The sequence below is a fragment of the Cephus cinctus genome, unplaced genomic scaffold (assembly GCF_000341935.2).
Source record: "Cephus cinctus unplaced genomic scaffold, Ccin1 Ccin1_scaffold0330, whole genome shotgun sequence".
Lineage (NCBI taxonomy): Eukaryota > Metazoa > Arthropoda > Insecta > Hymenoptera > Cephidae > Cephus > Cephus cinctus.
Window position 1 is genome coordinate 291,935 of NW_014333027.1, and position 23,249 is coordinate 315,183.

A 23,249-nucleotide genomic window follows, 5' to 3' on the forward strand; every position below is an offset into this window, starting at 1 on the left:
CTTCTCGATCCCTAATTACACCCTAGCTATGTGAAATTTCTATTTTCCTTCTCTTTTGTTCTTTTCCAAGATACTTGATATTAAAATTTTTAATCTACTATATCTCATGGATCGCAGAATTCCAAGTTAACATTCTTGAAGAATATAAAGTATAGTCTGTTATTTACAAGACAAACTCTGTTATACGCGTTATTTCCATCGACAGTATTTATGTAGCTTCTTTGGATTTTTTAACGAATTTACGGGCCAAAAATATTTCCGATTCGTTTGTTCTTTACCATACAAAAATTACGCATTGAAGCTCTTATTGAACATAATTAATCAAAAATAAATCTGTCTGCGGCCAAAATTAGGATGAAATTTTATTTTTTCTTTTCTGAAAAATTTATCAATATCTAAATTGTTTATTTAATCAGCCAATTGCCACCAAAATACCAATTGATGAATAGAACAAGCAAAATTGTAATAAGTCCAAGTGTAGCGCTAACTCCACATAGCTGTAATAGGACATTTTAGTGGAATTAAGGTCATAACGCTATCTGGTGGAGAACATCGTAAGCTTACTTTGATGTTCCGTGCGGCTGTAGGAGAATCAGAAGAAGAACATCTAGATAAACGCAAAGCAAGTACGTCGTGTAAAACTAGAGTGAGCTACTCGTTATTATCAAGAAGGGGAGGTTTCCCGTTTCCGGCTGTCACCCATCGAGACGCCCTGTCTAACGTCCTGTGTTTATAGGTGTTTAAAGGGATACTTTATAAAGTCATTTCCAAGATTCGCAGGGAGCAGAAAATCAGTGAGGTTCACTGTGAGTCGGTGAGTATTACAACAGTACTGGAGTATCTACAAGACACATTGTACCTGCAACAGCTTGTAACCAACTTTACCCTACGTGCCGGGGTTGAGGGTGGGGTACTCTCACCCCCGAATTATTAGTCATACTTTGCTTTGCTCCACTGGCTCGCAAAATGCACATAGCGAAAGTATAAGATTCACTGGAAATTGGATTATTAATATCTTGCCGTTGATTTTCTGATCTCTTGATTTGTTTTGGGACGACGATTCTTTAGTCGTATTTTACTGATTATTGCTGAATATATTCCATATTTGTTATTTTATTTTGATTTTATGTTGTTGATATATGTACTGCTGTGGAAGTACTCCAACAAGGTAGCATCCTTCAACGATTACATTTGGTTGACTTATTACTCCGTTCCATAGATTACATGAAGTGAGTCAAGAAGGGGGGAGCATTACTAGCAGTCAGTGACAGCAGAGTACTACCCACTACTACCTTCAGAATGGCCTGGCGTTTTAAAGCATCCAAGTACAAGAATGCTGCACCTATTGTCCCTAAACCAGAGGCTTGTATTAGGGATATATCAGTAGGTTCTTATCAAACCTATGGAAATAATATTGCTGCATCGGCTGCCTTTATGGCATTTAATGTTGACCATAATGGTGAGAATTTTTATCACTGGAGTTAGTTTTAACTTCATTCTATATGTCTCTTTGGATAATGTCCCATTAACAGGATCCAGTCTGGCAGTGTTGCCTCTTGATGATTGTGGGAGGAAAAGCAAGACAATGCCCCTGCTTCATGCTCATGCTGACACAGTTACTGACATGGACTTTTCTCCATTTCACGATGGTCTACTTGCCACTGGATCTCAAGACTGTCTTGTAAGACTACACCTTCTAATCAAAATCTCTTATATTATCCACCCCAAAAACAATAAACTTATCCTAGGTCAAGCTCTGGCATATTCCCGAAGCGGGTCTAGAAGAATCTCTCTGCAATCCAGAGTGTACCTTTTCTCACAGGCAACGCAGAGTGGAAGCTGTACGCTGGCATCCAACTGCAGAAAATCTTCTCACAACAGTCTCTTACACAAATCTTTCCTTGTGGGATGTTGTCTCGCAGCAGGAACTTTTTTGTAAGCTAATAAGCTAACAAAAAATACTTATTGTCGACAATGATCAATCCTTAGATTTACTATTTAATTAATTCTCAACAGCCAACAACGAACATGCAGAGGTAATACAATCTTTAAGCTGGAAACAGGACGGCACTATACTAGCCACATCGTGTAAAGACAAGCAAGTCCGGATCATAGATCCTCGTGGCGCAAAATGTATTGTTAACGCAGTAGCCAGTCATCAAAGCATCAAGGACTCCAGAATCGTATGGCTCGGTGATAGCGACCGAATTTTAACGACAGGATTCGACGCTGCCCGCCTGCGCCAGGTCTTCATACGCGACTTGAGGAACCTTAAAGATCCTGTCAAAACTTTAGAACTTGATTGCAGCACTGGGTGAGTTCTAGAAATATTAAATTATTTCAAATTTTATACAGTTATTTGCCTTCTCTCTTAGACATAATGTTATTTGTTTCACAGCATCCTTATGCCTCTCTTCGATCCGGACACCAATATGCTTTTCCTTGCTGGCAAGGGCGATACGACTATCGCTTATATGGAAGTAACGGATAGAGATCCGTATCTTGTTGAAGGTATTCGACATAGCGGTGAACAAACTAAGGGCGGTTGCTTAGTACCAAAACGCGCCCTTAACGTTATGCAGGCTGAAGTTAATAGATTGCTGCAGCTTACATCCAATATGGTCATTCCTATTATGTATCAAGTTCCGAGAAAGGTAAAAGATATTCTCAAACATTGAAGATATTAAAGACAAAAAATTCGGGAAGCATATATTATGTTTGTTACAGACGTATAGAGATTTCCATGCTGATATTTATCCGGACACGACTGGTTGTGTCGCACAGAACACGGCAGCGGCTTGGATCAAAGGACAGGATGCTTCAGTGCCGAAAATATCTTTAGATCCTGCTAAACGAGCCAAAGGGGAAGAACCAATTACGGTAAGTGATTATTTTTTTTTGTAATAAAAAAAAAATGATCTCAGTTATTACGTACTGCGTTTATCATTTCCGATTTTCGTGACTAGCTTGTAAAATTAGGAAAAAAAAATGAGCATGCCGATTACAAATGTACACAGAGAAAAAGGAGATAATATGATAAAACAAGGCATTTTATTTTGCAAAAGTAATTGCACGCAAGCACGCACGCACGCACACTTGTACATATATTCTATATTTTATCGATTACGTATATTCATATTAAACGGTGAACGTGAGTGTGGTTATTTCATGTGGATCGGCCGATAGAGCATTTTCAAGTAATACGTGTTTAACTGTCCGCATTATATGAGAGCGTAGTGAAGTATATGTAACACGTAGAGTAATTAATAAGTAAGAAAAAAAAAAGAATTTTGCTGTGGTACGATAAAAGCGAGCTGGCCAAATGCGCAATTTTTAATTCATGAGATAAGAAAAGTAATTCATTAGACACCCAATTCATTCTATGCAGCATCCCTAAAGTTACTTATGTAAATAAATAGTCTAGATGTTTCAATAGCAAATACCCTTGTGCAGCATCCTAAATCCTTTATCTGTATGATTGTGTAATTCCTGAGGCTGATCTTTTTTTGTACATGTATATATTGAATTTTTTCACGTTTCAGATAGCCAATGTATGATTTATAGTTTATCCGTTAGCACTGCTATCACCGCGCGCCATTCCTGGCACGCGTAAAATTTAGCTGCCGATTGACGTTGATTAGCTTATTCTGTCATGCGTAAGTAACATTAAGGTTCGATGTGTAAGCTGCTCGCCACGATTACGTCCTCAAGGTAGACAAAATTGTGACACTTGGAGAAGTTTTCTCAATGTTCAGCTGACTTCCTTGAGGATGTGATCGCGAATTGCGTAGAAACATTAGTGTGCGAAAGTAGTGGTTTGTAATGTATATACATATGTGTATGCAGTATAAATGGCGAAAAGAGAATGGCAATCATTCTTATAAATTGTATAGTAACTTTGACTGCTCTCTTAACTATGCGTGCCTGTACTACAGGTATACTTCTGTGAATAACAAATTTAGTAAAGCTCTCTTCATTGGTACATCAATTAGTACCAGAGGTATGAGTGAACAACTTTGTCATTTTTGGAATACAAAATTATTGTGAATAATTAATCTGTATTATACAATTGCACTATCGTAGCAGTAATGTCAACACAAACTGACAGCTATTCATGTGGAGGTATAGCGAAGACTGTCATACTACAGTGAACTCTATGAAAACTTATACACCTCTCATACGACATAGAACTGAAGTATAGATGTTTCTTTGTTTTTAAATGAACAATGCTAACTCTTTTCTTCTTCTATAGAGAAGAAGAAATCTTTGCTACTTATATTGTATGTTGCATGAGAAATGGTGTAAAAGATTACCTGAGTTATAAGCTTTACTTAACCGTAGCATTTTTTTTAAAGACAGTATGAAAATCTTTACGATATTTGATATTTGCAGAAATTATCATGTAAATTGACTGTATAATAGTATCATACTAATTGAAATCTTTAATCATACAGTACAACTGTTTTTATTACCATATTGTAGGACAATGATTATTGTACTTCTCAAAAAAGTCAAGCTCGCTATATTATACATCAATGATTACAATATTTTTGTAAGAGAGATTGCCACCAACTTTTCTCCATGTACAGAACATATACATATATACATATATATAATATATAGAGATGATTTTGCTTTATTAAGTCGGACGCAAGCTCTCGCGTCGAAAGTGGAAGTACGATTATTCGCTCTGCTTATGGCGGAAACGGGACGTTTCATTAAGAAAGTTAACGTACCTTTAGGTACACAAAGGAAACTTAGCGATGCTGAAAGATAGTCAGCGAGAGATTAGAGAGGAAGCGACAAAAGCGCCGAAGTCTATCAGCATCTCTACACCCAAAGGATATTCCAAGGTGCAGTCTATGGTCCAGGAGAAGGAGAAGAAGGTATTGGAGAACGAGACAGTGATCAACGAGGAGATGATAGCTGATATCTTTGCCGACGAGGATAAAGCAAAATTGCAGAACGGTGGCGTCGGTGGTGGTCAATCTGTACCGCCTAAACCCTTACCGAGGTCTTCCAGGACGAACAGCATCTCCGAAGACGAACCGAAGCCCGTTGCACGTCCCAGAACTACACCTGCACCAGGACCTGTTGTTACTTCTGTGAATCCTAATATGGTCGGAGGATATAAGGTTGGAAATAGGATAGCGTAGACTTAGGCGATAATCCGAGGAGAACGTCCTTCTCTTTCGGCCGAGTGTGTGCTTCTGCTGCTGCGTTTTTCATACCGTCCTCATAATCCTTATCCTAGCAATTCACGCCCTGACCCACGACACTGTTCTGTACTGCGTTCTCGATATTCTGCGAGTTCTTTGCTAATGTTTTAAATCAAAGGACAGTACAGTTGGTAATCATCCTCATGAAATTTTAATGTGTGCCGTAGCCTCGTCTTGGACCAAAACCCTTTCAAGCCAAAAGCGGAAGTCAAGAATTCTCCTTTGAGAAGGTTTTTTCGGTTCCGGTCGCACCCAATAGTGACAGCAATGGTTACACTAACGATACTATCGTACAGTCGGATGGATGTAATATACCCGTGGATAAATCACCTAGTGCGGAGAATGAACCTATTAAGGAGTCCGAGAATGGAAAAAGTGATTCTAGTTCAATGGAGGAAGATGCGAATTCAAGTGATTCTGGTTATAAGCCTAAGACACCGAGCACTGCCGAGAGACGTAAACTCTTTGAGACCAAGGTGAAGGATGAATCTCCCGAGAATGAAGAATGTGGAACTTTCGAACGTGGAGGGATCAATAGAAACTCCATTGCTGAACGTAGACGTCTTTACGAGAGTCGTTCTGTATCTGTGACCGATGGCAATTTGGCTGAAAAGGCTATGGGGTCACCAACTGCGCTGAGGCGACGTGACTCTTTCAAAACTAAGAGTGATGTTATCAAAGAGGATGATACTAAAAAAGTGACGCCTGTTCTACGTCAGCAAAGCATGGATCCCCGATTAGAAAAACCCGAGCCCATTACCACGCCAACACCAAAAAGAACATCCACAGTATTCGGTATATTGTGGATTCGAATTAATATAATAATATAATTAGTTAATAATTATAAAGTTGTATAATTCATCGTTGTCTTTTACAGGTAGAGTATCGAAATTCAGACACCTTAAGGGGACACCTGGTCACAAATCTACCCACATAGAAAATATTCGAAATATAAGCCGACAAATATCTGGAGAGTGTGATGGCTTTCATGGTATAATTATTAATTAATGTTATTTCTATTTTTGTTAGGATTATTTTACAATTCATTCAATTTTATTTGTTTAGCCAATCCTGATCGCGTTGCGGTACCCCTAAGTGGACCAGGTGGTAAAATAGCGGTGCTGGAACTTAAAAAAACTGGTAGACTACCGGACGGCGTAATGCCGGCTCTAGTGCACGGAGCAGCAGTCATGGACTTCCAATGGGATCCATTCGATAATCAGCGACTTGCTGTTGGTAAGATCATAGCTGATATGCGGTTTCACTTTTTCTTAATACTAGCAGATATCAGTACCACTAATCTATTTTTTCTGTAGCTTGCGATGACGGTATGATTCGACTGTGGGATATACCAAAGACCGGTTTGACAGAACCGACAAATGAACCACAGTTCACTATTGAAGCACACACTGATAAGATTTATTTGATTAAATTTCATCCATTGGCATCGGGTGTCCTTGCCTCAGCTTCGTATGACACAACTATTAAGATTTGGGACTTGTTACCATTGACAGATGACAACAGTGCCATTGCTAAACTCACATTGACTGGTCACACTGATCAGATATTCAGTTTGGCGTGGTCCCCATGTGGACAGTATCTTGCTAGTGCTTGCAAGGATGGAAAGCTTCGTATTTATAAACCGCGAAGCAGTGACGTCCCAGTTAAGGAAGGGAAGGGTCCTGTAGGAACTAGAGGTGCTAGAGTCGTATGGGCCCTTGATGGTAGATACTTGGTTGTTATGGGCTTCGACAAGTGAGTGTTCAATCTATAAATTAACATACCCAGAAACTTTTGTAAAATAAAATCGGTTACAACTCTTTTTTTTTAAATTCTTTAGAGTTTCAGAAAGACAGATAATGGTATTTAAAGCAGACAATCTCAGTTCTCCATTAAACACTGTAGGATTAGATGTTTCGCCAGCCATACTGATGCCATATTATGATGAGGACAGTTCAACCCTTTTCTTAACAGGCCGTGTAGGTATCATAGATGACAGCGATAAGTCTTCAAACAATAACTAGATCTTGAGATGAATTTTTTTTTATCAGGGTGATTCCACAATATACGCGTTTGAAGTTACGGAAGAAGCTCCGTATTGTTGTGCTCTGAGTCATCATCGTTGTGCAAGTTTACATCAAGGATTATCATTTCTTCCGAAAAACCGATGTGACGTCGCGAGCGTTGAATTTGCATCAGCCCTGAGATTAACGAATAACACGATAGAGCCTCTGAGTTTCACGGTGCCACGTATCAAGGTAATTTCTTTTAAATTAATTAAGTCAATCTATATAATCTCTAATATGCGAATAATCAATCCTCATTGTCTGACAGAGCGAACTCTTCCAAGATGATTTATTTCCACCAACGAGAGTTACATGGGCACCTACGCTAACAGCCACAGAATGGTTTAATGGGGTGAATAAACATGCACCGCGCGTGAGTCTAAAACCACCGGGCATGGATTGTCGTAAGTAAATAATTTTGAAGAATTATAAAATAATATGAATTATAAAAATTAAAATAAATATTTCTGTATGATTGCAGTGACTGAGAATCAAGGTCAGGGTGTAGTTACAGCGCCTGTAGCAGCTAAACAATCATCAGGCTCATTTCCAACGCCAACACAACCTTATGGCAGACTAGGATGGAATTCGGACTTCAATCAGATAAAGGTCAAGCAGGACGAGGTCAGTGATAATAAATATTCTTATCGCATGTAACAAGTAGTTAGCACATCTTATGGAACCAAACTTTTCGGATTTTACTATTTATTAAGCCTTGTGTGTGTACGTATGTGATATGTGTGGTAGATCCTAAAATCTATGAGCACCAATTTGGGGGAGGCAATTAATCGTCCACTGGAGCAAGATCAGATGGAAGGAGTTGACGAGCACGAATGGGTAGGTCTTTATTTGTAATTGATGTTAGATTTAGATTTATTGAATTTTAATATTCTTCTATAAAAATGTCAAATATCTATCTGCACCTTTTGAATAATAATTTTAACATTGATCAGTCCGTAATAATTATCTATTTTATTATAGGACGAGTGAATAAGATGCATCAGGATATAGAACACTTAAATTAAGGCCAAATATGTCATAAGAAATGTCGCAGTCGTGGCTGAACGATGATACTCGAGGAAAGACTCGTTAAATTGCAACGATTGCGGAGCTGATCGTGCCAATGGTTGCTTGTAATTAAAAACGCATAGCGTTAATGCATGCGGAATGCATTGAATTTACGTTACGCATCCGAGAAAAAAAACCAATCAGTCGATTGCAATTTCCTGGCTGTCTGGATAATCGCAACGCGGGTCTGAGTCACAAAGCAGAATTCCCCAAAAAAGTAATATTCACGAACAGTTCGAATGCATTGGCCGACATAATTACCATTGTACGTCTCCCTAGTATTTTTCTGTACTGCCGTGCTTACAGCATAATCCTTTTTTTACTAATTATTATTAATAGCGACAATTTTATTGTATTGGCTCTCTCTTATTATCGTAGTGCGAGGTACTACGCCATAAGGGCGATCCCCATCGCGTTTTCGCGAATCTACAATTTATATAGATCCTTTGAAAAGCTCGAAGCACTCGACGACATGATTGCTGCTGCCATTAATAATCTATGCTCAGAAATGAATTCTTTATGGATCATTGCTTATTATGGAGGACAACAAAGACACGTGATCGTAGTTCTAGTCCGGGGTGGTTCTCAATTCTTTATCATTTTTCATTAAGTAACGTTTTTAGCACACTTAATCTTAACATTATTAGTCTAGATTTGTACGCCAGACTATATTAAGGCTAGATTATAGCGCTAGAGTATGTTAAGTATATGGAGGGGGCAATGATGATTTATAAATGATAATTAATAGAAATGGATGAGGGGTCGTTTCCCTCGTGAGACATTATCTCAATTCGTTAACCCTTAGATCGCCGGCATTTTAAAAGTCGAAATTAAGCCTCTTTCCGTGCACATTCCTATATAAATGTTGTTCGTGAATTTGTTAATGTGTACGAGTCATTAGGTGACACCAAATGGCACCATACCGGCGGGCTAAGGGCTAATGAAAATCGAAACGAGACATTCCACAGTGGGATAAAGATATTCCGGCTCGTAAGAGAAACAAGGAAAATAAATTCAAATAATCTTCAATTTGATCATCGCGATATTAACGTTACAAATTGAATCACGTGTGATATTAGCAAATTACACACTTACAATTAGCAAAATGTCTTAACGATAATCTGTGGAAATACGTACGCACATGCCGCATACTTTTAGGCAAGGCAAAAAGAAGATGTCGAATAGCAGTTATATATACCAGATATGCGCTATAATATTGTGTTAGGTATTACCTAAATAATGAGGAAAGATAAAAAAAGAAACATCAATTCGTGCGAAATTATAATATCCGATAATAATTCGAGCATCCCTCTCGTGCCGACTCGACATCCGACAATGTAATGAGATTAAACCTATTTATATCGTAAGCACTTTTATATTTGTCGAAGACATCGTTATTTTCAACTACGTATTAATTAACAATGCATAACATACCTACATCAATGCATACTAATATGCATACGATAGGACACGGAAGACTCAAACGTTTTTACCACAGTGTATTTTAGTACGAGACTTTTTTCTCACGTGAGCGTTTTACTTTTGAATGTTGTAAACTTATTACCTTTAGTACATAAAGACTATGTAACTTATTATGGTGCTATGTCCCTCCCGGGAGCTTAAGCGGTTAACGGCGAATCGTGAAGACGAGCTCGAATCAAGATCGCGACCTAATCAGTGTCTTCTGCGTAAGTTATACTGAATGGATGGGTGTTTTTTTGCGTGCGTGGGTAATAGCTTGTGTGCTTGTGCGTCTGAATCAGCGACCGGCCGATCTCGTACTTCCAGTCGACGTGAAACGCCGAGCAAGTTAACCGATACGGGCACATAGTAACGCAAAAGAAAGATAAAAGAAAGAACTCTCAATAAATAGACCAACGCGAGGTGCCAAAACAAAAAATAAAATAGATAAAAATCCGACGACGGGAACAATTAGGTCCTCATACCATATCGAAGGATCAGCAAACAAAAATCGCTCAATCGTTCATAATGCATTCCGTAGAAAAGGTATTTTATATTTTTGGAAATCTCGTCGCCGTCGCCACCGCTGTTATGCGGACTGTCCATTCGAGCGCTCACTTTCGTTATCGATTCTCAACACTGTCAACGAGAGGCTTTAGGTTTTTTTTGAATTGCTGAGACAAATTATTGGGACATTGGTATGTCCTTGTCCTATTCGTTTGATATTAACTACTCGATTTACAATTTTATCTTTATCGTATGCTTCTTTAAGGTCTTTATAATTCATGCATATTGTCTAGCAATGTCACCAGTTCTTTTAATTGGTGTTTGTTTGCTATTTTATGCATATCACTCACTCGTCTTATTTGAGACTAGATCCCTGTGGCCAGACTTCCAATAATACAGCATGCTTGTTCCTGACGCAGTCTTCTCAAGGAATAACAATTGTTCTTATTCTTTATGTAAACGAGATGGCAATTGCATGGCTGCGCCAGGAATGGCCGCCTAACGAGTAACTTTGTCGTGTAGTAACATGTCTTTGTATCGACCTTATATCGTAAATGTATTTCATCTATAAAATATTTCTATCAAATAGCAAAAGAATTATTAATTATATCCTTCATACCAAATCCACTATACACAGTTACTAAAAGAAGGTCAATAATGAGAAACAATGTAAGTAGATAATTATTGTATATTAATTTTATTATTTGTTTGCTGGTTGTTTAACTTATATTATAAAATTGTCTTCGGCCCTTTAATCCCCTAGGCTCAGCATATTATATATGGGATCAAGTTTTAATGAAAAAAAAAATCTAAAATTCTTGAATTCCAGAATCATCTGGCACTACCGACTCTGTCTCTTGGAATCAATCTGAGTTCTGAGCCATGTTTTAGAAAAACATTTCCTGCATTGAAAAATAAATCCCACTTTATTTTGATTGATTGATTATAGAATCAGCATTTATATTTCCATTTAAATTAACTTACCAGCTGTTTGTTGTGGATTTATTCCTACACCATCATCAGTAATGATTGCTGAAGTAGCTGGTGCTACTTTGAACTCTTCAGCAGCAAATTTGAGGACTGCAGTGAATGGTGTGTTTTCGGGAACACTTAGTCTGCAACAGAATTGATAACACATGCATTGTACATACAACGCATTTGGGTTTTCAAATATAATTCAATTGAAGTACACAAGTTTTGAAAAAAATACGTTTATTTTATTTAAAGTCAATAATCAGGAAGAGTAAAAATTCATTATTGCTGTAAGCAATCCTTCTCGATATCATTCCATATTGAACAATCAGGTTGATGCTTGGCTAACTGTAATCTGCCTTTTATTAGGTCATATACTTTTCTGGAATCACTTAGAAACACCTTCATGAGTTTGAGAATATGTTCATAGGTAACTTCTTGCTCTGATATCCACTTGTTACCTACATATTTCATATTTCTAGCAAAATAAAATAAAGCATCGATGAAACTGATATGCAACTTATCACGATTATTAAGTAAATTCAGGAGCGACGTTGTATTTAATTCTATGAATGCTAAAAATACTGTTGTGTCATTGTTTATGATTTTTGAAGATATGCATGTTTCCATCAATTGATCAAGCTTCTTGTTCATATGAAATTCTGATAAGAACTCAATGATCCTTGAGATGTGCCCATCTTCTAACATATTGACTATACAAGTGGTCACTTGTTCTTGTCTGCCATTTTCAACTTCTTCTTCCCAGGAAGCGATCAAGGCTTCGTTTTCCAAAGTAGAGGCAGACACACCCAATTCTTCTAATGATTGAAGGATTGCATTACTACACATAGAAATACTCATGGTTTTGCTCAGGAAATTTTTCAGCCTTTCACTCCCACAGTGATCAACATACATTCCAACTATTTTATCTACAGCTTTGATAGGTATCGATAAATCTTTTAGGCACACTTCCAACATTTTATCCAATGCAAATTCTATGTCACTTAATTTATAAATTCTAGACCTTTGTTGCAGCCTCCATCGCTCCTGCAGATGATTTTCAAGTAGTGTTTCTTTCCCTGTTTCTCGTACCATGGCTATTGCTGTTTCCACAATTGAACAACACTTAAACATTTGTGCGATATTATCAATGGTCACTTGTTTCCCTACATGGGGGTTTTCTAAAATCATCAAATAGTGATCGAAGATACGAGCTAAGTTTATAAAATCAGAATCTGTTGCAGCCATGATGAGCAACCAATCAAAACAGTCTGACTAATGAGTCTTAACACAATCTTATCGCAGATGTTTTCTCCCCAGATTGTTCTCTGACCACATTGTACATACCAATTTGGAGCCAAGTACTTACACTTTGAATGGCAGCTTTGGATCTGATGTTAATGTAATCTTGAACGTGACTTTCGACCTGAAGAGAAAAAAGAAATAATACAGACAACTGAATGGTCATTCATTACTGACATATGTCAAAATTTAGGAACATGGAGAATCAATGAATGAATTCATTAACACTCAGCCACGTTAAAGAGTGAATCATTAAAATCACTTCAAACGAGAGTAAAAAGTCATTAATAAAACACTTACGCCATTATATTCTTCTAAAAATTTCTACTGGGCACTACTGATTACTAAATCTTGAGCGTAACAGTGAACGTAACGTAAGACTATGAAAACGTCGCTAGTTGCTCTGAAACTGTTCGAGTTTTCTCAACTTTCACCAAACCGCCAACTAAGCAGGTTGAACCTTGTATGCACATGTACAACAGTAGAGTGCCAAGAGTTAGAATTCTTTTTAATTCCTCGAAGATATGCAAATGTATGTGCTGCAAATACTCTGATGTATCTGAAATGATTTTGACTTGTATTGAGGCGCGATTACAGGTGATTACGCAAAGGAAGCGCTTTCTTCCGTAAAAAAGAGTACAAAACTAGTGCAAGAAACGTGTATCTATATCACGTGACGACTTTTGGTCAGCATGCGACTTTCATCCAACATGGCCACCGGCAGGGGACTTGCAGTAATTCTCAGACCGAAAACTATTAGTCTGATTGGGTGTAGTAAATTAAATAAATTGCAAAGTGATATCCTACAAAAATGCAACAATTGTCAACGTCATTTTGCTACCTTGACATTGGGTGTCGCAGCCTGGAACCGAGAACTCGTCAACAAACGTAATGTATCCACCTACTGCACGTTCGCGATTTTTCTATTACATCATTAGATCCTACATAATGAATTTTCAAATCTATGTCACTACATGACGATTTGAAGATATGGATGTTTTATTCTGCTTCAAATACTTCTTGCTTGGCAGTTCTAGATCATTTTGATGACTCGTCGATGTTCGAGCGTTACCGTTGCGTTGTACTAACCTATCTCTCATAGTCTAAACGGTTATATATTTTTTTTTGTAGACGTAGACAAATTCGAAACACGTCGTCGAGGATTTCACACGTCAACAAGACTGCTGGTGAAACGTGACTATTATGAAATTCTTGGTGTTTCGAAAAATGCTGCTGCAAAGGATATCAAGAAGGCTTATTATCAATTAGCTAAAAAATATCATCCTGACACTAACAAGGATGATCCAAACGCTAGTAAAAAGTTTCAAGAAGTTTCTGAGGCATACGAAGTTCTTAGTGATGAATCTAAGAGAAAGCAGTACGATACTTGGGGAGCTACTTCAGAACAAATGGGTATGGGTGGTAGTGGTGGTGCCGGTAATCAGGCACATCAAGATCGTGGTTCACATAGTTTTCATCAAAACTGGCAATTTAAGTCCTCTGTTAACCCTGAAGAGTTATTTAGAAAAATTTTTGGGGATGCTGGTTTTCAAAACAGTGGGTTTGCAGACTTTGATGATTTTGCAGAAAACAAATATGGATTTGGTGCTGCTCAAGAGGTTTGCTTTAATATATTATTATGCCAATTGTCTCTATAAAATAACTTTTAATTCATTCAATCATATTTTTTTTCAGGTTATAATGAATTTAACATTTTCTCAAGCTGCTAGAGGAGTTAACAAAGACATTTCAGTAAACGTTGTTGATACTTGTCCCAAATGTCGTGGTAGTAGATGCGAACTAGGAACAAAACCAGTAAATTGTCAATTCTGCAATGGCACTGGAATGGAAACTATCAGTACTGGACCTTTTATCATGCGCTCGACTTGTCGCTATTGTCATGGAACCAAAATGTATATAAGAAATCCTTGCTTAGAGTGCGAAGGAAAAGGCCAGACGGTAATTATCAATCATCAGATGATACATTAATTTATTTACTAAACTGATGACTCTAAAGAATCATTTTAATCTTATTTCTAGGTGCAGCGGAAAAAAATCACAGTGCCGGTACCAGCAGGAGTCGAAGATGGTCAAACAGTTCGCATGGCTGTCGGCAACAAGGAAATCTTTATCACATTCCGTGTAGAAAAGTCGCGATATTTCCGCAGAGACGGTCCAGATGTACATACGGATGCTGAAATCTCATTGTCGCAAGCCGTACTCGGTGGTACCATCAGGATCGAGGGTGTCTACGAAGATCAGACAGTTCAAATTCGCCCGGGTACCTCATCTCACACAAAAATACGTTTGACTGGCAAGGGATTGAAAAAGGTCAATGGACTTGGCAATGGCGATCATTACGTCAACATAAAGATAGGCGTTCCTAAAACGCTTACGGAAAAGCAGCGGGCCCTTATACAGGCATACGCGGAGTTAGAAAAGAACACGCCTGGTACCATCTACGGGGTGACATTCAAGAAGGACGGTAAGAAAAGGCGTGACGAGAGTTGAACTCGTGATTATATAGACTCAATCCTATATGATATTTCTGCCAAAAATGCCCTTAGTAATATCGTGTATTATAATTAATATCAGGGCGCGAACATCCCTATTAATATTCTCGTTATTAATACTCATGCACCTTTCATTAGGAACGAGAATCGCTTGGGTTCGTCCAAGTGTACCTGAGTCATAGGCTTTCAATAAATAACATAAGAAAGCTGTATCATGCGTTTCTCGTGCATCTCATTTTATACTATAGAGCTTAGATGTGACGTACAGTTCCAACAAATATAGAAAAGATAATCGGTATTTGACTTCTTGCTTTATCGAGCAAACCGTCTAGCCGGTTGATCAAAATCAGTTGGGTTCTTATGTTTACGTGTACCAAATATCAATTTGGTTTTTTAGGCGACTCGGCAGGTGCCGAGATGAAAACTCAAGCAAAACAAGAAGTTCAGGACAATGATGGGGATGGTCTGCTCGATAAAATCAAGAGGGCAATATTTGGATAGAGTTACTGAATAGGTGAGTGCTGGATCCTTCACTGTGAAGAATCTTGCCTTGCAGATTCCTCCGATTAGAATCGTCCTCCCAACTTCATTGGATAATAGAAAATATCAGTTATCAACCATAAACTCCATAGAATGGAAAATATATGCCTCCAGGAACAAAGGAATGTTTTGCTGAACCGTACGACTTGATGGAGTCGATACGAATAGCATTAGGAGATCGCCCAATCAAGAAGACGTCTCCAACATCCTTAGAACCAGAGGGTCCTGGTGACAAAGCCCAGAATTCACCAGACAACATGACGACGACGACGACGACGAGGACTACTGCTGAATCTAGTTCAAAGCTTCCAAAGAGCAGCAGCCAGGAGAAGAGCAAGAACAACGACAACGTTGATGTTCAAAAGAAACGCCAAGAGATGGTTTGATTTGACTGATTCAAAGTGATTTACTGAGCATTTTTAGACACTGTATAGCCACAGTTTAGAAGAATCTGTCCTTTAGTCAAAAGATTTAGCTTAAGTGTTTCTGGTAAACTTTTGAGGTAATTTCTGGCCGGCGCTTGCTGGTGATTAGTAAAGTACAGAAAAAACAGTGCGCTCGTGTCGTATAGAGTCGAAGTGAAGTTTGTTGGTTATAAGTAAATAATAAATTCTGCAAGTTACCGCCAATATGATGTCGTACAAACTTTCACCTTTGACTTATATCTTTTGTCGTTTATTATTAATAGAAAATCGTAGATATGGCTGCAGGTCAAGCGTCCGTCAGCAGGCCGTACTTCAAGCCCACGTTAGTGAGACTTTGTGTTGCAGATACACGTAAAATTGCAACAGCGACTGCAGCTATAGTAACAGCGCCTTCCAGGTAGATGGCGTAGATTATTCGAACGGGACCGGAAGTTGTCGCGAGACCACCGGCTACAGTGAAGTCCAATGGGAAGAGTAAACAGGCCGCGAATGGTCGAGCTCGTCCTACTCCGAAACCGATGATACCAAGAAGGTAGTACGCGCCTGCATCCAAGGAGATAAACCTTATCCTAGGAACTCCTGGATATCGTTGTCTGTTCTTTCTTACCGATGAACACGAAGGGTAGCAACTTAACCCACTTCGATAATAGAAGACCCTCTTCGGCCTCGTCCCCGATGTCGTTCCTATTCCCGTGTTGTTTGTCAGTTTGACGCCGCCTCTGTCGAAGAACGGCGTATCTTCGGAGTCTAATTGCCAAGAGTATGCCGATGTTCAGCACCAGAAGAAAATGCGCTGGTATCCCAATGGCTGCGAATACAACTGTTACAATGCGCCCTGGAGTCGTCCGAGGCACTGGAGCTCCAAAACCTGCAAGAGCGTGGTGGGTCGTTCGTCGTGGAAACCCTCAGGAAGATCCTGAAACTTACCGAGGGTAGTCAGGAGTGATATCGCAAAGAGAATACATCCGGGAAAGGTCCAGATTTGTCCTTGACCTCCACTCTCTCCGTAGCCTGCATTTACAGCTGCCAGGAGTAATTCCTCGTGTTTGGCAACGTACTGCTGCACTTTGTTACTCCAGATTGGCTCGACTTCGCGATCCTGGCTTCTCAATTGGCGTAATTCTGTCGCCAGACCTATGGCCAGGTCACGCTGCATATCTTTCAATTCTACGACCTGCTCTCTTTCTCGTGGCCCTTCCGTCGCGTAGAAGGATGCAGCCCCACCGAGTGCCCACAGAATCAACAGCGCGGTCAGTCCTGACAAATGAACAAGGCTCTCAGGAAAAACGTGAACGACAGTGATATTGACGGTATGAATTAAGGTCTACCTATCTGACACAATGAGAGGCGTCCCAGGAATCGTAGGTATTTGGCAATCCTAGAGGATTCTTTAGGATCAGATATGGGACCGCTACTCTCCTCAACAAAGTCCTTCCAAACCGGTATGACGCGGAGTCTGTAGGGTATTCCACAAGACGCCTGAACAGCGATCGATCTTGTCGAGATGGATAGTTCCCCAGGACGTCCGCTATCAAATCCAGAAATGACACTTGACGTGCCACTGGCACAAACGACGTCGACGTCGTCGTCGCCGTCATGATCCTGTCTACGAGTCATCCTGAATCGAAGCTCGGTCACACGACGGCGAGCGCGGGCTCCTTCCCTCGAGGGTCTCGGATGAACGAGGTTCCTGCGGACGAAGTACCGCTTCCGGGTGCAGCGCGAGGAACTTCGCGGGAGACCGTCGGCCAGGACATGACGCTTATACGCGACAAACGGAAGAGGCGGCGTCGCTCGTCTCGACGCTGCGACGTCCGGAACGTCTCTGAGCGGGAAAGCAGCGCCGTCGATCGTCGGAGGCGCTGGGAAAAGCGGGACGTCCATGCGACGACGCCTCCTGCCGATCCTCGAACAAACTCGTGTCCAAGGAAACTTCCGAAGATGAGTTGCACGACTACAGCACCTTAACACGAGTTTTATTATTGGTCCAGTTGTCTGTCCTCATACCCAATCTTTCTACTTAAAAAAAAATTGTACTCATTCCTCTCGTATTATCCGTCCAGCAATACCCTTTGATTGTTAAGTCGCCGTGATTAGAACTCGCCTCGTCGACTTATATCCGTTCAGTTTGACGCGTTCAGAGACGCGAGCCAGTAGCACGCGTTCTTGGCTGATCGATACGCGGCATGTGCATCGCATGGTCTTCGCTTTTCTAACGATGCATCGTCGCCGATGCATCAGCCCACTCTAATTAGAAGGTACGCGTTTCTCTCGCCTTCTCTTGTATTCCCTCCTCACTCTCTTGGCAGGAGACGCATGCCGAGCATGAATCGGCTATAAATCGGATGTCAGCCGAAAGGGCAGTCGGACAGTAGAGACGAGTGACACGTATGTATCGAAGTAGATACGTGAATACCGCAGCACAATGCCAGTCTAAAATTATCCAGAGCCTTGGCAATCGATGCCGTAGTCCTGGTCACGAGGGAGTCGCGTGTCGCGTCTCCCTGAGCTGGTGTTGCTTGGTGCACAGGGATTTGGAGTTGGCCACAGTCGTCCCTGAGTTTTGCGCAGGCATCGATCTGCCCGTCTACCTCTACGGCAGTATGCCACTGTGCCTGTATGACTGTAAGGCCATGCGGCCCTACGGATGCCAATGTGTTCGTACAATGCGCTCGGCAGTGCCGCGTGTGCTCGTCGATGGGGTAGCCACGGGAGTGCGGGCGCTCTTCGCGGGAGGAACCTGGTTCGTTATCCGGGAAGCATGCGCGCCCGTACACGCCGTCTCCTCACGTGGCTGACAGGAGTGCCGATTCTCATTCTTTTGGCATTGAGACTTCTCTCCAAAGGATTCCTGCCGGTGTTTGGTACCTCGGGAAAGCGGCAGGAACCTCATTCAGCCGGGATCCCCGGACTCCTTCGACGGCAGCAGCACAGTCATCGACCTCGGGACGAAAGTCGTCCACCCGCTTACACTGCTGGGCTCTATATGACTGGTCGTCGACCTGGAAATGTTAGCGCATGTCAATGGCGTTACGGACTCCCGCATAGTCTTTCATATCCGGTGAAAAATCTTGAATGGAGTCCTGAGGCCGGGGAAAGGGGCCCTTATCGGGTATTATCTTCGGTTATACTCGGAGCGCATTCGCCACCTAAAGAACCTTTCCAGGAACTACCTCGATTGACCTTGTGCACCCACGCTACTGCTGATCAGGTCTACGCCGTGGTGGAGCTGGCAAGAAGATGGGAAGGTCCTCTGAGTATGGCAATTTTTGTTCCTGGGATGGATGCGGCTTTGGCCGTGTCTCTTCTAGATCGTGCTTGCCACTGCGAACCGGAAATGTTCAAAGTCTCTGTGCACCTAGTGTTTCCCACAGGGTATCCTCCCGCCTTGGAACCTGGAATTCATCCAGAGAATAATTGCGCAGCCTCGGATCTGCAATGGCGGGAAGAAGAGACCGTGAGGAGGATACATGACATGGTATACCCCATAAACGTAGCCAGGAACGTCGCCAGGATGAAGGCGTACACCAATCAAGTTCTAGTATCGGACATTGAACTTTTACCGAGTAAAAATCTGGCTTCCGGCTTTTTAGAAATGATCAGGGGTCGCGTACCTCGTGCTCGTGTCGTCTTCGTAACTCCTGTTTTTGAGATCGAATCCAATGAGGTTCCACCTAGCACTAAAAAGGAACTTCTCGCCGCCGCTAGATCCGGTCTGGCTGTTTACTTCCACAGGTTCCAGTGTGCTCACTGCCAGAGGTTTCCTGGGCTAACCAGGTGGATGCTCAGACCTGATCCTGGTAGAGTGAAACCCCTCATTGTCACTAAAAGAGAATTTCCTCATCATCGATGGGAACCGGTCTTTGTAGGGACACGCGATGATCCTTTTTATACGGAGGACATGTCCTGGGAAGGTCGACAAGATAAAATGACTCAGGTGAGCATAATGACATTTCTTTATATATTATATTTTATTCTTTAGCTCAATTTTCTTGCCAATTTATTATTACCTATAGATGTTCGAGATGTGCCTTTTGAACTATCGTCTGGTGGTGCTGGATGGCGCCTTCCTGGTGCACACACCAGGTATCAAGAGGAAGCCTACCAGAAATAAAAATTCTCAGGATGATGGAATTCATATGCATGTAAAAAAGAATGCCCGAGTATATCAGAATGTGGTGCAACGTCTTCAGCAACAATACCCAATGAATAGACGGTGCAGACAATAGGTAACCGGAGAGTGATGCAGATGGGATTTTTGAATTTTACAAGAAACAATTATTTTTTATAATTTTTTTCTGTTACATGTCTATTTAATATCACACAAAGTGATAATAAGAAAATAACAGAAAATGTTATGAGAAAGCATATCTACAATTTATCCTACGACTCGTAAAATGAGCTTTCTTAGGGCGTCCATGAGAATGACATAACGTTATGCGAATATAGCTAACACTGACCATCAGGACGTAGTGTGAACCGTTTCCAAGGCGGTCAGGGACACGTGATAAGGCTCCCATGATCGATTCCGTGTGGCGAGTCACCCTCTTACATCGGTAAATAGCCAGCATATTAATTCTATGTAGTTCAATATCTTATTTAATCATATTTAACCCAATAACGTCCAAGCGGACATCAGTTGTATGTTCTAGGTGAATTTTCACGATGAAACCTTTGTATATAGAAGTTTTTGGAGCCGCTGATTACGAATTTGAGATAAAAATGACGAAATTCAAAATTAAACATCTCAAGCATGTCATTTTATACATTTTTTGGATCGCCGATGATGAAGCTATAAATTGCTATATTTTTATTTCTAAAATTTTCTTTTCACGACGTAAGTATCGTTGCACTTACGTTAATGGATTAACAGGTAAAAAAGGGATAGGCGGGATTACAATACAAACGGTTATACATAATATAACTCATGTGTTTCGAGAAACGCTATTTTGTATTGATGAATAATAAATATAAACTAGTTAAATCATTAATAACGTTATCTATACATTGATAGGTAGGAAATGAAGAAAATATTATTAAAAGTATTTTTTTCTTTGAGGAAAAGGCACTAAATGAGTTATGTGATCCTCGTTAACAGTTCCTGTAGAAAACGCATTCTACTATTTAAAAAGAAAGACCACTGTATTTATTATCCTCATATTTACTTGAGGCACGATAAGGAATAATAAATATCAAATTCTGTTGAATATAAAAATCTCGTTGATTTTCCATTTTAATTCAATAATTAACTGATTTGAATATCACTTGTACCAATGCTAAAAAGAAAGTTGCAAAATATAGTCATGAAATTAATATATTTGTTTATTTCATAGACAGCAAATGATATAAATATGTTCTTTACAATTTACGATATCGCATATGACAATAAAAACTTTGAAAATCTTCTGTTCCTATTACTTATTTTTCATAGAATGTTCTAGAACCTCCTTGGTGAATAAGATATATATTAAGTCACAATTGACATTTTGCACCGTTCATTATTATTTTGCTTAGCGAGCACACCATCTTTCGTAACATTGTAACGTTAGTTTTTTCAGTCGGTAACCTATGATTTTCTATACTGATATCACCGTCGGGAAAGTTAGCGTCAACGGATAAAAATTTATATGTTTTGAATGCCTAAAAAATTATTCATTAAATGCTCCTTATGTTTTCTTAATTCCTACGCTGCTATTATCCAATGATTAAAAAATTGGAAAAAAATTCGAATTAATGCAAGATTATTCAACATGAATTGACCCGTTCAAGTTTCGATAATGCGATTTTCAAATTAGATTCGGAATCATTTTAGAGTAGAAAGTTCAATGGTAGTTTCAGAGATGCCGCCACTTAACATGCCCAGGAGGTGCTATCCATTTATCGATGAAAATTCAAACTAATGCAAATTCATGTAACTTAATTTGGACCATTATAGTTTCTGAATTAAAAATACTAAAACGATCAAAGATAAACCTGAATTCTCAGCTATTTTCGGGATATAGCATCATAGAGGTGTAGTATTTAGAAGGTAATATTGATAAAGAAAAATGAAGTCAGGAGATGAAAGCTAAACGAATGAGGGATGAAATAAGGGAAAACGATGGAAATAATAGCAGGTAAAATATAAAATAGCTGAAAAGGGTGTCGAAGCATAAGGGTGAAGGAGAAGGATGCACTTAGGACGGAGGAGAGTAAGAGAGAGACAGAACTCATTCGTAGTCTGAGATATTCACAGAGAAATCAACGTACAAATGTTTCTAGATAATTTATTCGGCAAATAAAATAATGACACAGTATATGAAGTACAGATGCACATATATGGCCTATGAAAGATTAGGAATAACAATACCATTAGAGATACATTAAATATTTTACATGTACAGGTACATGTGCTTTGCTGTCAATTGTTCGTTGTTAATTAATATACCTATTTACGAAAATTTCATGCACTGAAACTTCATACATATTCAGGCAAACGCGCGCTTTATCGTAAAAAGTGGGTAGGCCACAGCTAAAGATTTTCTTCGCTCAGCTCAGGGCGGAATGGGTTAAAGATGTTTAATAAAATAAAAAAATTGCGAAGCAAAATGGAGCAAATTCATTGATTAAGAAAAACATATGAAAATCTGCTTGGTTATTTGGAATAGCCATAAAAAAAATTGTTTCTATTTTAATAAATAATTTTTAATCATTGTAGAATAGCAACGGAACAATTAGGAAAATATAAAGAGCATTTAAGGAGTAATTTTAAAGCATACAAAATTTTTTGTCGCTAACTTCCCGACGGTTGAGATAACAAACTCAGCTAAACTTATTTAAAGATGCTAGAGGTTCAAGATTCTGCGTGTAGATGGCGACAGTTCTTTAATAATTAGGAAAGCAAACAGCGTGGGCTGATCCGGATATATCTAATTCGGAAGTATCCTCTAATTCTCTTTGTGAGGATTTCCAATAATACGATTATATTCATATAGCTTCTGTGATGATATAAAGGATAAATCCCGTTCTATGAATAGAACGTACATAATATCCCGAGAATATTATCAAAATAATCACATCTGGGTTGAAACTATGATAATCATAAAACAAGTTGACGGCATAAGGATATCCACGGAGTGTCGGTCTATCAGTAATGCATATTCATTAAACTTAATAATTGCTATTGGGTAAATTCGT

The 23,249-nt window shown here is 39.6% G+C and overlaps 5 protein-coding genes across 19 annotated transcripts; 3 read left to right on the forward strand and 2 right to left on the reverse strand.

Annotated features, from left to right (window-relative positions):
* Nucleotides 1-602: 602 nt before the first annotated feature.
* LOC107266858 (coronin-7) lies at nucleotides 603-10,909 on the forward strand. 2 transcript variants are annotated; one of them, XM_015737808.2, is made up of 18 exons: nucleotides 603-814; nucleotides 1,220-1,459; nucleotides 1,533-1,681; nucleotides 1,749-1,935; nucleotides 2,017-2,314; nucleotides 2,399-2,654; nucleotides 2,728-2,880; nucleotides 4,743-5,135; nucleotides 5,387-6,014; nucleotides 6,097-6,210; nucleotides 6,285-6,455; nucleotides 6,536-6,974; nucleotides 7,060-7,198; nucleotides 7,271-7,477; nucleotides 7,554-7,689; nucleotides 7,767-7,909; nucleotides 8,033-8,122; nucleotides 8,267-10,909. In XM_015737808.2, exons 2-18 carry the CDS (start codon nucleotides 1,300-1,302, stop codon nucleotides 8,273-8,275), a joined length of 3,672 nt encoding a protein of 1,223 aa, XP_015593294.1. In that variant the 5' UTR covers nucleotides 603-814; nucleotides 1,220-1,299; the 3' UTR covers nucleotides 8,276-10,909. The 2 variants fall into 2 exon arrangements, with proteins under 2 accessions (XP_015593294.1, XP_015593295.1); XM_015737809.2 differs by lacking the exon at nucleotides 4,743-5,135 and having other exon boundaries at nucleotides 611-814.
* A 93-nt stretch (nucleotides 10,910-11,002) lies between these two features.
* On the reverse strand, nucleotides 11,003-13,308 carry LOC107266863 (ubiquitin-fold modifier 1). 7 transcript variants are annotated; one of them, XM_015737826.2, is made up of 4 exons: nucleotides 12,896-13,308; nucleotides 12,663-12,719; nucleotides 11,306-11,436; nucleotides 11,003-11,223 (listed from the first exon to the last, which is right to left on the reverse strand). In XM_015737826.2, the coding sequence occupies exons 1-4, from the start codon at nucleotides 12,898-12,900 to the stop codon at nucleotides 11,153-11,155; spliced, it is 264 nt and encodes an 87-aa protein (XP_015593312.1). In that variant the 5' UTR covers nucleotides 12,901-13,308; the 3' UTR covers nucleotides 11,003-11,152. The 7 variants fall into 7 exon arrangements, with proteins under 7 accessions (XP_015593312.1, XP_015593309.1, XP_024939701.1 ...); XM_015737823.2 differs by having other exon boundaries at nucleotides 12,318-12,719; nucleotides 12,896-13,290; XM_025083933.1 differs by lacking the exons at nucleotides 11,003-11,223; nucleotides 11,306-11,436 and adding an exon at nucleotides 11,517-12,459 and having other exon boundaries at nucleotides 12,896-13,297.
* LOC107266859 (protein tumorous imaginal discs, mitochondrial) lies at nucleotides 13,214-16,277 on the forward strand. Of its 4 annotated transcripts, none has more exons than XM_025083929.1 (6): nucleotides 13,215-13,483; nucleotides 13,727-14,214; nucleotides 14,291-14,554; nucleotides 14,636-15,080; nucleotides 15,506-15,622; nucleotides 15,763-16,083. In XM_025083929.1, exons 1-5 carry the CDS (start codon nucleotides 13,288-13,290, stop codon nucleotides 15,607-15,609), a joined length of 1,497 nt encoding a protein of 498 aa, XP_024939697.1. In that variant the 5' UTR covers nucleotides 13,215-13,287; the 3' UTR covers nucleotides 15,610-15,622; nucleotides 15,763-16,083. The 4 variants fall into 4 exon arrangements, with proteins under 4 accessions (XP_015593296.1, XP_024939697.1, XP_024939698.1 ...); XM_025083930.1 differs by having other exon boundaries at nucleotides 15,741-15,878; XM_015737810.2 differs by lacking the exon at nucleotides 15,506-15,622 and having other exon boundaries at nucleotides 13,214-13,483; nucleotides 15,763-16,277.
* Nucleotides 16,278-16,307: 30 nt separating this feature from the next.
* LOC107266861 (TWiK family of potassium channels protein 7) lies at nucleotides 16,308-18,464 on the reverse strand. 2 transcript variants are annotated; one of them, XM_015737817.2, is made up of 5 exons: nucleotides 18,143-18,464; nucleotides 17,402-18,036; nucleotides 17,001-17,330; nucleotides 16,681-16,941; nucleotides 16,308-16,616 (listed from the first exon to the last, which is right to left on the reverse strand). In XM_015737817.2, the coding sequence occupies exons 2-5, from the start codon at nucleotides 17,955-17,957 to the stop codon at nucleotides 16,360-16,362; spliced, it is 1,404 nt and encodes a 467-aa protein (XP_015593303.1). In that variant the 5' UTR covers nucleotides 17,958-18,036; nucleotides 18,143-18,464; the 3' UTR covers nucleotides 16,308-16,359. The 2 variants fall into 2 exon arrangements, with proteins under 2 accessions (XP_015593303.1, XP_015593302.1); XM_015737816.2 differs by having other exon boundaries at nucleotides 18,111-18,464.
* Nucleotides 18,465-18,496: 32 nt separating this feature from the next.
* On the forward strand, nucleotides 18,497-21,282 carry LOC107266860 (beta-1,4-glucuronyltransferase 1). Of its 4 annotated transcripts, XM_025083931.1 has the most exons (5): nucleotides 18,497-20,010; nucleotides 20,090-20,302; nucleotides 20,403-20,629; nucleotides 20,713-20,910; nucleotides 21,088-21,282. In XM_025083931.1, the coding sequence occupies exons 1-2, from the start codon at nucleotides 18,721-18,723 to the stop codon at nucleotides 20,300-20,302; spliced, it is 1,503 nt and encodes a 500-aa protein (XP_024939699.1). In that variant the 5' UTR covers nucleotides 18,497-18,720; the 3' UTR covers nucleotides 20,403-20,629; nucleotides 20,713-20,910; nucleotides 21,088-21,282. The 4 variants fall into 4 exon arrangements, with proteins under 4 accessions (XP_024939699.1, XP_015593299.1, XP_015593298.1 ...); XM_015737813.2 differs by having other exon boundaries at nucleotides 20,381-20,629; nucleotides 20,713-21,282; XM_015737812.2 differs by having other exon boundaries at nucleotides 20,713-21,282.
* The last annotated feature ends 1,967 nt before the right edge of the window (nucleotides 21,283-23,249 follow it).

Excerpts from the sequence above, each read along its gene's own strand:
- LOC107266858 (XM_015737808.2), top strand. The coding sequence starts at position 1,300 with ATGGCCTGGCGTTTTAAAGCATCCAAGTACAAGAATGCTGCACCTATT. Across the intron at positions 1,682-1,748 it reads CTGGATCTCAAGACTGTCTT|GTCAAGCTCTGGCATATTCC; the intron begins GTAAGACTACAC and ends AACTTATCCTAG. Across the intron at positions 6,015-6,096 it reads AAGAACATCCACAGTATTCG|GTAGAGTATCGAAATTCAGA; the intron begins GTATATTGTGGA and ends TGTCTTTTACAG.
- LOC107266863 (XM_015737819.2), bottom strand. The coding sequence starts at position 12,541 with ATGGCTGCAACAGATTCTGATTTTATAAACTTAGCTCGTATCTTCGAT.
- LOC107266859 (XM_015737810.2), top strand. The coding sequence starts at position 13,288 with ATGCGACTTTCATCCAACATGGCCACCGGCAGGGGACTTGCAGTAATT. Across the intron at positions 13,484-13,726 it reads CCGAGAACTCGTCAACAAAC|ACGTAGACAAATTCGAAACA; the intron begins GTAATGTATCCA and ends TTTTTTTTGTAG. Across the intron at positions 14,215-14,290 it reads GATTTGGTGCTGCTCAAGAG|GTTATAATGAATTTAACATT; the intron begins GTTTGCTTTAAT and ends ATTTTTTTTCAG.
- LOC107266861 (XM_015737817.2), bottom strand. The coding sequence starts at position 17,957 with ATGGACGTCCCGCTTTTCCCAGCGCCTCCGACGATCGACGGCGCTGCT. Across the intron at positions 16,942-17,000 it reads ATCACTCCTGACTACCCTCG|GTTTTGGAGCTCCAGTGCCT; the intron begins GTAAGTTTCAGG and ends ACGCTCTTGCAG. Across the intron at positions 16,617-16,680 it reads GCTACCCTTCGTGTTCATCG|GCGCGTACTACCTTCTTGGT; the intron begins GTAAGAAAGAAC and ends CCTTGGATGCAG.
- LOC107266860 (XM_015737813.2), top strand. The coding sequence starts at position 18,721 with ATGCCAATGTGTTCGTACAATGCGCTCGGCAGTGCCGCGTGTGCTCGT. Across the intron at positions 20,011-20,089 it reads GACAAGATAAAATGACTCAG|ATGTTCGAGATGTGCCTTTT; the intron begins GTGAGCATAATG and ends TATTACCTATAG.